At 33.4% G+C, this 13,350-nt stretch overlaps 2 protein-coding genes across 3 annotated transcripts in view; one reads left to right on the top strand and one right to left on the bottom strand.

Moving 5' to 3' along the window:
* Positions 1 to 2,350, bottom strand: part of LOC107477410 (protein IQ-DOMAIN 11) — a 3,207-nt gene extending 857 nt beyond the window's left edge. The window contains exons 1-5 of one of the 2 annotated variants that reach the window (XM_016097420.3): positions 1,820 to 2,350; positions 1,423 to 1,527; positions 977 to 1,342; positions 268 to 489; positions 45 to 176 (exon numbers count right to left, since the gene is read on the bottom strand). In XM_016097420.3, coding sequence (XP_015952906.1) covers positions 45 to 176; positions 268 to 489; positions 977 to 1,342; positions 1,423 to 1,491 — 789 coding nt within the window. In that variant the 5' untranslated portion in view covers positions 1,492 to 1,527; positions 1,820 to 2,350. Of the gene's footprint in view, positions 1 to 44; positions 177 to 267; positions 490 to 976; positions 1,343 to 1,422; positions 1,528 to 1,629; positions 1,777 to 1,819 lie in introns of those variants that run through there. The other variant, XM_021137601.2, reaches the window with a different exon arrangement.
* Positions 2,351 to 5,981: 3,631 nt separating this feature from the next.
* Positions 5,982 to 8,322, top strand: LOC107477432 (uncharacterized). Its single transcript, XM_052258843.1, has 2 exons — positions 5,982 to 7,542; positions 7,863 to 8,322. Exons 1-2 carry the CDS (start codon positions 7,029 to 7,031, stop codon positions 7,895 to 7,897), a joined length of 549 nt encoding a protein of 182 aa, XP_052114803.1. The 5' UTR covers positions 5,982 to 7,028; the 3' UTR covers positions 7,898 to 8,322.
* Positions 8,323 to 13,350: the final 5,028 nt, after the last annotated feature.

Here is a 13,350-nt window from a genome sequence, read left to right on the forward strand (position 1 = left end):
TAAAGCGAAAAAGAACAAAGCAAAAAAGGTTTGAAGGAACTTACTCTGTGATTAAATGAGTATTCTTTTATTCTTTCTCTCTTATGAACTGCTTCTTTCTTGATTATGCAAGAGGCATCTACCTCTTCCTTCAATAAGGTGATGTCACTCCACTTTCTTTCACTGTTTGAGTCCATCTGTAATAATATGAAAACTATGTTTAAAGTTCTACATTTTGCAATGATTATATGAAAACGAATGATGTATTGTAACAAATCTTGTGCATACCCTTATTATCTTGTCTTTTGAATCATGCATCTCTTCATTTTCAGTGCAATAATCCCAGCTTCCTTCAACCATTTTGAGTCTTCTTGCACAGACCTGTGACTGGATACTCACAATGGATTGCAAGCACTTCAAAGTACTCATGGCTTGGCGCCTTACTGCTCGGCCACGAATTATGGCTTGAAGCTTTACTATTCCCTTTAATGCTCTCAAAGCCTTCTTAGCCTGCAATGAAATAACAGTCATAGAATAATATAACACAATGCAGACTGAATAAGAAAATAGTAACATTACATGGTTTCTTCGTCTGATTGGTAATTGCTGTAACTAATTTCTGATTTACTTTCCTTCCAACTTCACTATTTCTTGTATCCCACACCTTATGCTAGATGAAATTCTAGGAAACTATAAGGAAAAAAAGTTGCATATGCTAATAGTTATAGCTTTTTAAATCACCAATTGCTAAAAGAAATTTTGTGAATTAGTAGTTGCTGATTTCCTTAACAAGTTTCAGCTTCTAAGTTCAACTTCAGTTTTTCTGTCAATTTGACCATCAATAGTTTTCTGGGTACAAACTAGCACTAATTGAGCTGTTTCTTCAAAACAACATTAATCCATAAGTGAGAAAAATAGTAGTAAAGGTAAGAGATTTTTGCAAATAAATCTCAGCAGACTCAAGCAAAAGAAAAGAAATTTGGGGGAAAAAACTCACCAAGTAACCCCTAAATGCAGTTTGAATTTTGATGGCTGCAAATTCTTTGATATTATTCCTCTGGCACTGGCTTATGGAATGAGAAGCAACATCCCTAGTTTCATCAGATTCTTCTGAATTATGTTTAGGTTTGTGGGAAGATTGTGGGACCCCAGTGAGCCTTACAACCTCAGCAGCAGCAGCAGCAGCAGCAGCTGAGGCAATGGCCACTGTTAAAGCATGTTTCTTGCTCTCTTCTTCCTCTGCTTCACTCACAAGTGTTGCTGTTGTTGTTGTTGTTGGTGGTGGTGGTGGTGGGGCTGCAATTGAAGGCAACCTCTTCTTCTTTACCCTTCCAAATACCCATCTCCTTCTCTTCTCCTTGTTCTGTATTCAAAGTTTTCTCTCACATAATCTCAAACAGTTGGTCTACACATTATAAAAAAGCAGAAAGCATTGCACTTTACCTTGTCTTGTGTGGAATTTGAGTCCCATATGAAGAGCCTCTTCACAAGGCTGAACCAACTCTTCTTCATAGTCCTTTTATCAAATACCACATGGGCATTCTACATCTGAAAAAATTTTCACCATAAAAACCTCTTCTTATAGCAATTGTTGAAGTGACTTAGCATTAAAGTGATGATGATAATTTTAATAAGTCTATAACATTATACTTTGTCCAATAAAGAATGAACAATTTGCAGAGCTTTGTCTTTGATTCCAACTTGCATAAGTAGCAAGTCATAACAAAATGTAACAACTTTGATTTCAGAGCAAACTAATTAAACACCAATGCACAAAAATCAAGAATGAATTTGATGAATGCTATGCAGATTTTGGAGTGAGATCCAAGTTAATCCTTACCTATTTTTTTATAGAAACCCAATCAACTTTGTTTAGAAAGGACAAGAGCCACCGTTTGAGAAAGCTTAGTGCTTTGAGAATAAATTGCAGTGAATGATGTCATTAAATTCAGATGGAAAAGGCATTGAAACCAGAAAACATTCTTTTAAAATATATAAATAAAATAAATAATAATAATTTATCAGTTAACAAAACCAAAGAATTTGGAACTTTGGATCAGATAGAATGATGGATTTTGATCAGTGAAATGAATGTGTTTTTGCACAGATATCAAAAACCCTTTTTCTTTTTTACTTTGTTGAGGTGCAGAAAAATTCCAGTAGCTATCAAAATCTGGTTTGTGTTTATAAGTGGATATGATATGATTTTTTTATTTTCATGTGGATGCAACTATAGCAATCATGCACATTTTCTCATCTACTTCTTCAATGTGAGGCCTTCAAGAACAAAGCATTGATTTGAACAGCATAATAGCAGAGCCACTTTGTTTTCATTAACAGGGAGAGAGTGCCTTTGAAATCAATGAAGCAAAAAAATAAAACAGAGTTTTAAAATCTTTTCATCCTTTCTTTCTTTACTATAACTGTAGCAGGCATGTTCATGTGTCTGTTGGGTTTGAAATGACCGAACTATCCTTCAATGGTCGCGAATATAACCTAGAAATGGCATTTTTTTTTGTTATTTTTCATGGTATTCTTCTATCCTACAGAATATGGTTTAATTTATTACGGATCTGAATATTATTTAAAATTTTGTCATTAATCAATAAATTATTATATGTATTCAAATTTTGTACACTTATTTAAATGAATCAATGAATTAACTATTAGACCAATCTAAATTAACTATGTTTTAATGGCAAATGACATCATGCAACATACACCCTACTTTACATGGTTGGTCAATTTCTTGATAGAGGCCATAATTCATAATATACATTTTAGTGAATTACTAAAATAGTTTGTGAAAAATTACTTACTTTTTCCTAATGAAATATTTGCCTACTATACATTAGAAGATTAAATACGTAATTTCTATTTCTGTTGAAAAAAATTGATTACATATCACTTTAGCTATATTCGGTGCCTATTCAATTATTTTATGATGTTTTCTTTTGTGTATAAAAAATAATCATAAATTAACTACATCATAAAAATATATATTTTATATTGATAAAAAAATTTAGATTATATTGCTATACAAAAATTTAATTATTTTTATAATTGATGATTTTATTAAAAAATATAAAATACATACATAAAACATAGGTAGATAGCTGATTTTTGTGTTTATAGAATATTTTATGTATATTGTAAGCCAAGTGATTTGTTAACCAAAGGTTATTTTAGTAATTCCCTTTATTTGCTTATGCAATTTTTTTTTTGAAAAAAAATACAAAAGAGGTAACTAAAATATCTTGCAAGGAAATTGTAACATTTAAAAACATTTTCAAAATTTCAAATTTTTTGTTAACTTCTTTTAAATTTGAAAATTTAAATGTTTTTTATTTTTTAATAATTAAAAAAGAAATACTGTAATATGTTAATGGTTTTTGTTTGCTAATAAATTATTAAATTAATTTAATTATAAAACAGATTGTTCATGTAATAGAATTGATATTATATATTAGAAAATTTTAAAATTAGTAATTTTAATTCATATTGATTAATATTTTTAGTTAACAGTCTAACATCTTTAATTTAGTAGCCAAATATAATATTTTAAAATATTACTAACTAATAGTTGACTAAAAATAATAAATTGTGTTAATTCTATGGCACTACTTAAGTACTTATGTTGTATTATACATATGGGTAGCACTATTAATTAAAAAAGTATATGTAGATAATAAAAATATTAAATAGAACAATGTTAGGGCCAGTAATTTTTGTGATTGTTAGCCATCAATTAGTCATCAATGATGATTTGATGGTGTGAGATTGGTGTGAAATTTCATCCAATGACTCACCTTCCTCTGCTGGTTACATGCTGGCCAGAATTCAATAAAACTACGGGTCCCCTAAACTTTTCCTATTAAATAATATAAATAATGGATATATAAGATGTTCAATTATTAGATGTATAGATAGTTATTTTAATATTAAAATTTAGATAAATAATTTAAAAAAATAATGTATTTTTATTTTATTGAACTAATTTTAAAATCTATTATTTATATTATTCACAAAAATTATTATCTACCTAACAAAGCCTTACTAATTTAGTAGGATGTGAAAGAGTATGGTAAAGTGGTAATGTGGCATGGAATACGTAGTAGATTAGAGAGAGTTGTTATATGGTGGGTCGTGGAGAGCAGAGGTAGGTGTATGAATGTGTCACATCAGGTAACAAAGATGTGAATGTATGAAATGTACGACTATAAAGGGCAGTATTAGGAGGAGACATACACATTGTTGCAGGCACACAAGTGGGGGATCTTTGCATAATTCAAAAGTGTGGGCACTGCAGACACACAATGTGCAAATTGGTAGAGAATGTGGGCAATATTACACACTCTAATTGCTTCATTGCCACACAATACAGCTGTATAAGGACCCAAATACACCAACTCTCAATAATATAAATGCGCTTTGCTTTATATATTCACTTCAAATCAAGGTTGCGAGAACTAGACCCGTCAATAAATCCATAAATCTTTGATTTAATAATTTATGAATTTGATTAGAGTTTAACTGAGTTTAATTAGTTTAATTAAATATTAAATAAAATTATTAAAAAAATTATATATAATTAATTTATTTTTTAAAATTATTTTATTTAAACTTTAAATTATAAATATTTAAAGTTGAATCTTTTAAATTCTCACATCTCTATTTTTGTAACCATTATTTCATTACTATTATTATTATTATAAATAATCATGTTTAAATATAGATATCTACCTATTGACTTGTACATTAATTAGTATACTTTTTGCCTTTTAACGAGTTTTGGGTTGAATTTTAAGAATAAAAGAAAAAGTATTCTTGTTTGAAGATTTTTATTCTCTTTTAGCCGAATTAAACTAATAAGCTAATTAGGTTTTTAGTTCAATTAAGAAAAAAATTATAGATATATTCAAATATACTTGGAGACAGATCCTGTTTTGCTAGTGAAAAATAAATAAAATAAAAAATGAGTGAAAAAACGACTACTCATGGATGGTTAATATGGTGATAAAGAAGTTTGTCTATTGTAGAATAGACTAATGAAGGTGGTTTTGTTAGAGATGTCTATGATTACAAGACCAACTCTCACGGTGCAATTGAAGTTCATAAGGGAAAAACATTTCAAATCAGAACTATAGACTTAAAAGAGATTCAACCCTATTGTAAGAGACAAGCAAGTGCTGAATGATAATGAAATTGCCTCCTTATAAAAATATTTCACATGAACTACTTGGAATCAAAGACAAAATAGGTTCCCCCAATAGAGATTCTTAGCTTCTATCTTGGCCAAAATATTTAAGTGCTATTTCAAGTACTCTATCTATAGCATCACCCACAACTAGGTTATACATACATTGTTGTCCACCACCTTCTATTTAATTTCCTCCACCATATCTGCTACATTAAATACCGCCATCTATACACTCAAATTTTTACATATTGGATAATTTTAGTGTATAATGTAAAAATATTTGATCATGATTATAAAGTAGTATAAAATATCTATTTTGTAAATATAATATTATTCTTTTAATTATAAAAAGACAAAATATCAATAACATTTTATAAAAATCTACAACAACATATAACACATAATTTAGGTCACCTTTAAAAAATTCACCGCTCATAATCTAATATATAAAAAAAATTCACATTTGTATTTTATCTTTTTTCTTTTTTTATATAGAATATATTATTATATCAAACACGGTCAATTCTAATTATAAATTATATAAGCTAATTTTATATTTGTTAAAAATTAAATTAATTTGATAAATTATCTAACAAAATACTTGTTACATGATAAAGACTTTATAATGCAGCAACTGTATCAAATAAAAAGGATTAGTTAGTGTAACTAAAATTAGTTAGGTTGTTAGTATGCTATACAACTGACAACCAGTGCAGCAAGTCAATTATGTTAGATTAGTTAGAAATTGTACATATATCTATTATTACAGCTAGTTGAATTTCAGATTCTTCTAGATCAATTTTGTGAGAAATGAAATTAGATTCTTCCTTCTCTCTTCTTCTCCTCTTTCTCTGCTAGTTTATCCTTCTTCTTCTTGTTGCTCTCTTCTCTTGCTTCGTTTCCTCCCTTTCTCTTCTCTTCACACTTGAACTCACTTGACAGAGTTGATGAGAGTTGCTCTGCTTTATCCATGGCTGTTTCAACATGGTGCGGTGAGTGTGGACTGAAGTAGAGGCTCCGATCACGAGATCGAGTGTGAAAAGTCCCGATCTGAAGAATCGTGCAACTGTGCAAGGATCTTGAGCAAGGAAGCTCGGGATCTGGTCAGTAGAATTTGATGACCCTTGAAAATTGAAGGTTTTCTTTGAGAAATTGAGAAATTGAACCAGAAATGGCAGAACAAGTTCCGCAGAACATTGACATTCAAGTTCTTGCAAACCTGTTGAATCAGGTCAATCAGCTACAATCAGCTACAAACCGTGCGAACGTGAATCCGATCATGGATCCGGTGAGTCCTTATTTTCTGCATCTTGGAGAAAGTCCAGGAGTGCCTTTAGTTTCAGTAATTCTTGGTGCAAATAATTACCATGCATGGGAGAGAGCTATGTGGAGAGCATTGAAGTCAAAGAACAAATTAAAGTTTGTTAATAGTTCCATTACTAAACCAGCAGAAGAAGACTCTTTGTTTGAGGCATGGGATAGGTGCAACACCTATATTGTGTATTGGTTGAATCTTTGATAGCGCAAAGTATTATGTAGATGAACAATGCCACTGACATCTGGAATGCGCTGAAACACAGGTATTGTCAGGGTGACTTGTTTAAAATTGCAGAATTGCAAGAAGAGTTGTTTGCAACCAAACAGGGTGACTTGAGCATCACTGCGTATTTAAACAAATTAAAAGGGATTTAGGAGGAATTAGATAATTTTTCTCCTATGCCAGCTTGTAAGTCTTGTATTGGAGAGTGTGACTGTGGCCTTGATGTTGTGAGAAAGCATAAAGAAGATGTGTGTGGTTAGGATGCTAAGAGGTCTCAATGATCAATATGCTGTTGTAAGATCATAGGTAATGTTCATGAAGCCAGTTCCCGATGTTGATGCTGTGTTTTCATTGCTTCTGCAGCAAGAACGACAAAATGTGGAATCACTTGAATGTAGAACTTTGATGGCCAGCTCAGACACAAAGTCGAATTATGCCATGAATCCCCAAGCAAGCTCAAACACGAAAGGGGGAAGAGACTTCAGAGGTAGAGGTGGTAGAACCACTTATGGAAGAGACTGCCGAACTCAAGGATACAAGCAGTGCATCTTTGGTGGAAAAATTGGTCACACTGAAGACACATGTTATAGAAAACATGGTTTTCCACCTCATTTAAGAATTGGAAATGGAGGAAGCATAATCAACAATAATATAATTACTGATGAGCATGAAAAAAAAGTCAACAATACACCTCAGGAAGTTCAGCATAACTCCAAGATCTCATTTTCTGTAGATCAAAAGTTAGCATTGTTGGCACTTCTAGAGAAGCAAAAACCACAACAGCAAAGTCATAATCAAACCATCACACTACCATCTAGCAAAGGTATTGCATTCATCATGTCATTAGCTACTTTTAGTCATTGCTCTTGGGTCATTGACTCAGGAGCCACTGACCATGTCTCATATTTAATTAGTACATTTAAAAGCCTATACCACATCAAATCTATGCATATAAACCTATCGGATGGAACACAAACTATCACAGATATAGCTGGTACCAATAACCATAGAGTTTACTGCCCAATTTCAATTAGTACATGCATTGTTTGTCCCAAAATTTAAGTTCAATTTGATATCAGTATCGAAGTTAACTAATGATCTGAAATGCAAGTTCATTTTTATGACTCCAATTGTGAGATACAGGATCCAGTTTCCAAGAAGAGGATTGGAGTAGCTGAACAAAGAAGGGGATTGTATGCTTTTAAGAATTTAAAACCAGACACATCAACAAATATCACATCAGCATTGTCATCTATGGTCTTGCTCTGCAATTCCAGTAAAGATGATTAAGAAGAAATTTGGCATATTAGACTAGGTCACATACCATCTCAGAGAATAAATGTGATGCACAAATCATATAGTTTTTTTGAAAAATAAAGCGAACATTGGACCCTGTGACTCTTGTCACTATGCTAAACAAAAACGACTTTTATTTTCTTCTAGCATGTCTAAGTCTATGAATTTGTTTGAGCTAGTACATGTGGATATATGGGGCCCTATTGGAGCAGTTTCCATTAGAGGACACAAATATTTCTTGACTGTATTTGATGACAAAAGTAGATATACTTGGATTTTTTTCATGAAATCAAAGGCTGAGACAACTTCTCTTGTGCAAAAATTTATAAATCTTGTTCAAACACAATTCAATATTTCTGTGAAAAAGATCAGAATCGATAATGGCCTTGAATTCAAGTTAAATTCTTTCTACAATTCCAAAGGCACAGTGCATCAAACAACATGTGTTGAGACTCCTCAACAAAATAAAATTGTAGAAAGAAAGCATCAACATATTTTAGAAATAACTAGGGCATTAATATTTCAAGCAAACATGCCAAAGAGTTTTTGGACATATGCAGCAGCACAAACTATTCATATTCTTAATTGCATACCTAGCATTCTATTACAAAATGTTTCTCCTTATGAAAATTTAAAAGGAAAATTACCTGAGATTGAATATATCAAGGCGTTTGGCTGCTTGGCATATGCTGCAACCTTGACAGCTCATAGAAAGAAACTTAATAAGAGGGCCCGAAAATGTGCACATCTTGGACACAAACCAGGGACAAAGGGCTATTTGCTATTTGATCTATCAACTAAGGATGTCTTTCTCTCTAGAAATGTTATCTTCTATGAAAATGTTATGCCTTTTGCATCAAATGCATTCTCTAATCCTGGTCAAGCACAAAAGCATACACCATCTAATACACCTACTACATTCACATATCCATTTGACATTACTCACAATACATCTTTTAACAATCCATTACATAACACTGTTACGTATTCACCTGCATCACAAACAGATGTTCCAGATACCACGTTACACAATCATGCATCCCATTCTAATTACATTGCTTCTGATTCAAGTGAGTTCCAAATTACTCATGATCATGCTTCCTTAGATGCTTTTATTAGAGGCTCAGAATTTAAAGCCTCAGGGGTGATTCATCAAGATCACACTGGTCTTAGAAGATCAAATAGGACAAAAAAGCCCCCAACATACTTGAAGAATTTTCATTGTTTGATGTCTTCTGCAATAGATTCAGCTACTCCCAATTCTTCCTTACAGTATCCTGCCTCACAAATAAGTACCTCACTAAAAACAGACCCATTAACTAAACTCATGCATGTAGAACCTAGGAATTATGATGATGCTGTTACAGATGCTAATTGGAAGTCAGCCATTGATAATGAACTTCTTGCTCTAAATAACAATAAGACCTGGACTTTGACTAGGCTCCCTGATGGTAAGAAAGCAGTGGGTTGTAAATGGGTCTTCAAACTCAAACTTAACCCTGATGGCTTCATAGAGAGGTACAAGGCACAGATTGTAGCCCAAGGTTTCTCGCAAACTTGCAGAGTGGACTATAAGGACATATTCAATCCAGTGGTAAAAATGAATACATTTAAAGTTGTGATGGCTATTTCGGCTGTAAAACAGTGACATTTGTACCAATTGGATGTAACACAACGTTCCTACATGGTGATTTAAATGAGACAGTATTCATGAAGCCTCCACTAGGATTACAACTTCCAAAACCAAGCTTGGTTTGTAGACTGGACCACTCTCTCTATGGACTGAAACAGGCGAGTAGACAGTGGAACACTAAGCTTGCAGCATGCCTCACCAGTATGGGCTATGTACAATCCAAACATGATTAGAGCATGTTTACTAAGATCAATTCAAACCATATGACTGTGATTTTGGTGTACGTTGATGACCTTGTGCTAGCAGGCGATGATATTGAGGAAATCAACCATATCAAACAGTACCTCCATGACCTCTTCAAGATCAAAGAACTTGGTGAACTCACTTATTTTCTTGGCATGGAGATTTTCAGAGGCCTAAGAGGGATTGCCATTTGCCAACGAAAATACTGCCTTGATCTCCTTAAGGATTATGGCATGTTGAATGCTAAATCAATTTCGACGTCTATAAATTACAGCACACATTTATCGAAGAACTCGAGCACTATCCTTGCATTAACTTCGGAGTACCGAAAACTTATAGGGCGACTCCTCTACCAAACCAACACCCGACCAGAGCTTTGCTATGCAGTAGCAAAACTCAGTCAGTTCCTTGACTGTGCAACAGACAAACACTTTGAGGCAGCTTTGCGGATCCTCAGCTATCTCAGGGGTGCACCAGCCTTGGGTTTATTCTTCTCAGCTAACACAGATTTACTGTCATCAGGGTTCTCTGACAGTAATTGGGGGACATGTCCTGATTCACAAAGATCAATTATAGGGTATTGTTTCTATCTGGGTACTTCAATCATCTCCTGGAAAAGCAAGAAACAGGATACAGTTGCTATATCATCCTGTGAAGTGGCTAAGGTTCATACTAGAAGAGTTGTAGGTAGGGGTGTCAAAAATCCCCAGCAGACAGGGATCCCCGCGGGGACCGCCCCAAATGGGGCCCCGATGGTGGGGAATTTCCCCGTGGGGATGGGGATGGGGAGCAAAATTCTCCCGAGACAGGCGCGGGGACCCGAGCGGGGATCCCCGCCCCATCCCCGATAATTCTCCGAATTGTTAAACTTACTTAAATACTCTTACTTTATTTCTAACATAGGGGGTATTTCAGTAATTTCACCCATTAAAAAACCTTAACCCTATATTCCCTTCTCACCTTTGTTGCTGCGCCCTCTCTAACTCTCTATTCCCATCCAAACCCCAACTCTCCAGACTCCAGTCACTCACTCACTCTCCACTTTGTTCAAACTTCAAAACCCTCACAGCTAGCCACCGGCCACTCTTGCGCCGTCACCCTAGCAGCTTCACCGCGTCGTTCTCTCTCCTCAAGCACGGTGTCCTTCTCCTCTCCACTTCTGCGTCTGCGTGTTTGCTTCCATTCTCGTCACTGTATGTTAACATATTTGTCTCTATTGTTTTAACAGAGAACATGGAGATGTTTGTTGGAAGTTTTATGCTGACAATGAAAGAATATTTGATATTAAAGACTTTGTTTTATTGCTTTCTTTATAATGGAAGTTGCATTTTAAGATTTTATTTTATAGACTATGATTTGCTATGTTGTATTTCTGGACTTATAATCTTAGATAAGATATGTTTGTGTGTTTGTAATAATATTTTTTCTAGTTTGTTTTTTTGTTTTTTTGATATTTTTTACTATAATTTTCATATGAATGTTAAACATAGGGAGATGGAGAATGGGGTCCGCGGAGAACGCGGGGAATGCGGGAAACGGGGATGGGGACAATTATTCCCCCATGATGGGGAATGGGGCGGGGACGGGGATTAATTCTGGGGCCGGGGACGGGGAGTAGGGAAGCATCCCCCGCCCCCGCCCCGCCCCATTGACATCCCTAGTTGCAGGTGGATCAAGGGAAATCGATAATAATCTTTTGCGATAGTCAGTTAGCTCTACACATAGCCGCTAATCCCATCTTCCACAAACGGACAAAGCACATTGAGGTTGATTACCATGTCGTGAGGGATAAATGGTAAGAGGGGATGATGAAGTTGCTCCCAATTTCCAGCACTGAACAAACAGCTGACATCTTGACAAAAGCCCTCGCCCCCAATCCGTTTCGAGCTTGTCACGCCAAACTTGGATTAATCGAAGCATCCAATCCAAGTTTGAGAGGGGATGTTACATGATAAAGACTCTATAGTGCAGCAGCTGTATCAGATAAAAAGGATTAGTTAGGTTGTTAGTATGCTATGCAACTGGCAACCAGTGCAACAAGTATATATATATAGTTGAATTTCAGATTCTTCTAGATCAATTTTGTGAGAAATGAAATTAGATTCTTCTTTCTCTCTCTTTCTTCTGCTAGTTGATCCTTATTTTTCTTGTTACTCTCTTCTCTTGTTTCGTTTTCTCCCTTTCTCTTCTCTTCACACTTGAACTCACTTGACAGAATTGATGAGAATTGCTCTGCTTCATCCATAGCTGTTTCAACAATACTATTTAAATAATTTTGTCAAAATAACTAAATCTATAATAAATAATATCGAATTAATTTATAATTTATTATTAAAATTGTAGAGTAAAAATTAGCTAATATATTAAATTAACTTGAACAAAAAGGCAATTATACTTTTGAGTTGGTTGTCAGATCAAATATTTGTTAACAGTTTAAAAAAATATAATTTTATCTAATATAAAATGTTGCACTTATAACATTCTACCCATTATAAATTGAGATGTTAAACTAGTGGAAGCATAAAGATAGTAGTAATCAAATGAAACCAACAAATTAAAAATGAATAATATATTAATTACAGAAGTGGCTTCTTTTTGGAAATGAATTATCCTCATTTTCTCACAGGTTATTCAATGCTACCTCTTCCTGTATATGACATAATAAGACATGACACTGTCATATAAAATAATATTTACAGAGAATTTTTCTGTAACAGTTAAACAGATTAGTGTTTACACATAAAGAAACCATGTGACCTATAACCTATATCAGAGATTCTAAGGACGTTATTAAAAATATTATCTATGGCAACAAAATAATTTTTTTATTTTTCATTTTTGGTATTTCTTTAAGATGCTCTCTGTAGAGTTCCATACTATTATTATGAACAAGAATAACTATATGTCTGGCTCAACTAAGAAGCTATATATATTATTGAAAAAATTTTAAGTGTAGCTAAAATACCAATATCTCAGTAATTTTAATCGTTAATTTTATTAATATATATTATATATATTTTATAATTAAAATCAAAGATTAAAATTCGTAAAAGGCCGATGTTCTAAATACACTTGAAATTCTTTTTTTTTATACTTTTAAAAAAGATCAATTTAAATGTTTACTCTAATAATGACAATATGATGATAAATTACTAAATTTAGTTATCTAGTGACACTTTCTTTTCAACAAGTCTATTTTGTATCAACTATTTATGTTTATGAGCCATACTACATGACCAATAGTTTTGTAGCATGTAACCTGTATAAATCATGGTGAATATCTTACAATGGTTATATTGAAAGATCAAGTTCTGATTTTTACAATGGGAGAGCACTCTATATATAGAGGCTCTTGGGTAGTGGAGGATAAGAAAGAACCTTATCCATCATTACAACAGGACAAACAACTTTAAGCAAGCTATTTAAATACAGACACGTGGACTGCAATACTAAGAGATA

This window comes from Arachis duranensis, chromosome 3, assembly GCF_000817695.3.
Source record: "Arachis duranensis cultivar V14167 chromosome 3, aradu.V14167.gnm2.J7QH, whole genome shotgun sequence".
In the NCBI taxonomy this organism is placed as follows: Eukaryota; Viridiplantae; Streptophyta; class Magnoliopsida; order Fabales; family Fabaceae; genus Arachis; species Arachis duranensis.

What these genes read in the sequence shown, in the direction of transcription:
- LOC107477432 (XM_052258843.1), top strand. Translation starts at nt 7,029, where the DNA reads ATGTTCATGAAGCCAGTTCCCGATGTTGATGCTGTGTTTTCATTGCTT. An exon ending in CACACTACCATCTAGCAAAG is followed by an intron (nt 7,543 to 7,862) that starts GTATTGCATTCA and finishes TGTGAGATACAG; the next exon opens with GATCCAGTTTCCAAGAAGAG.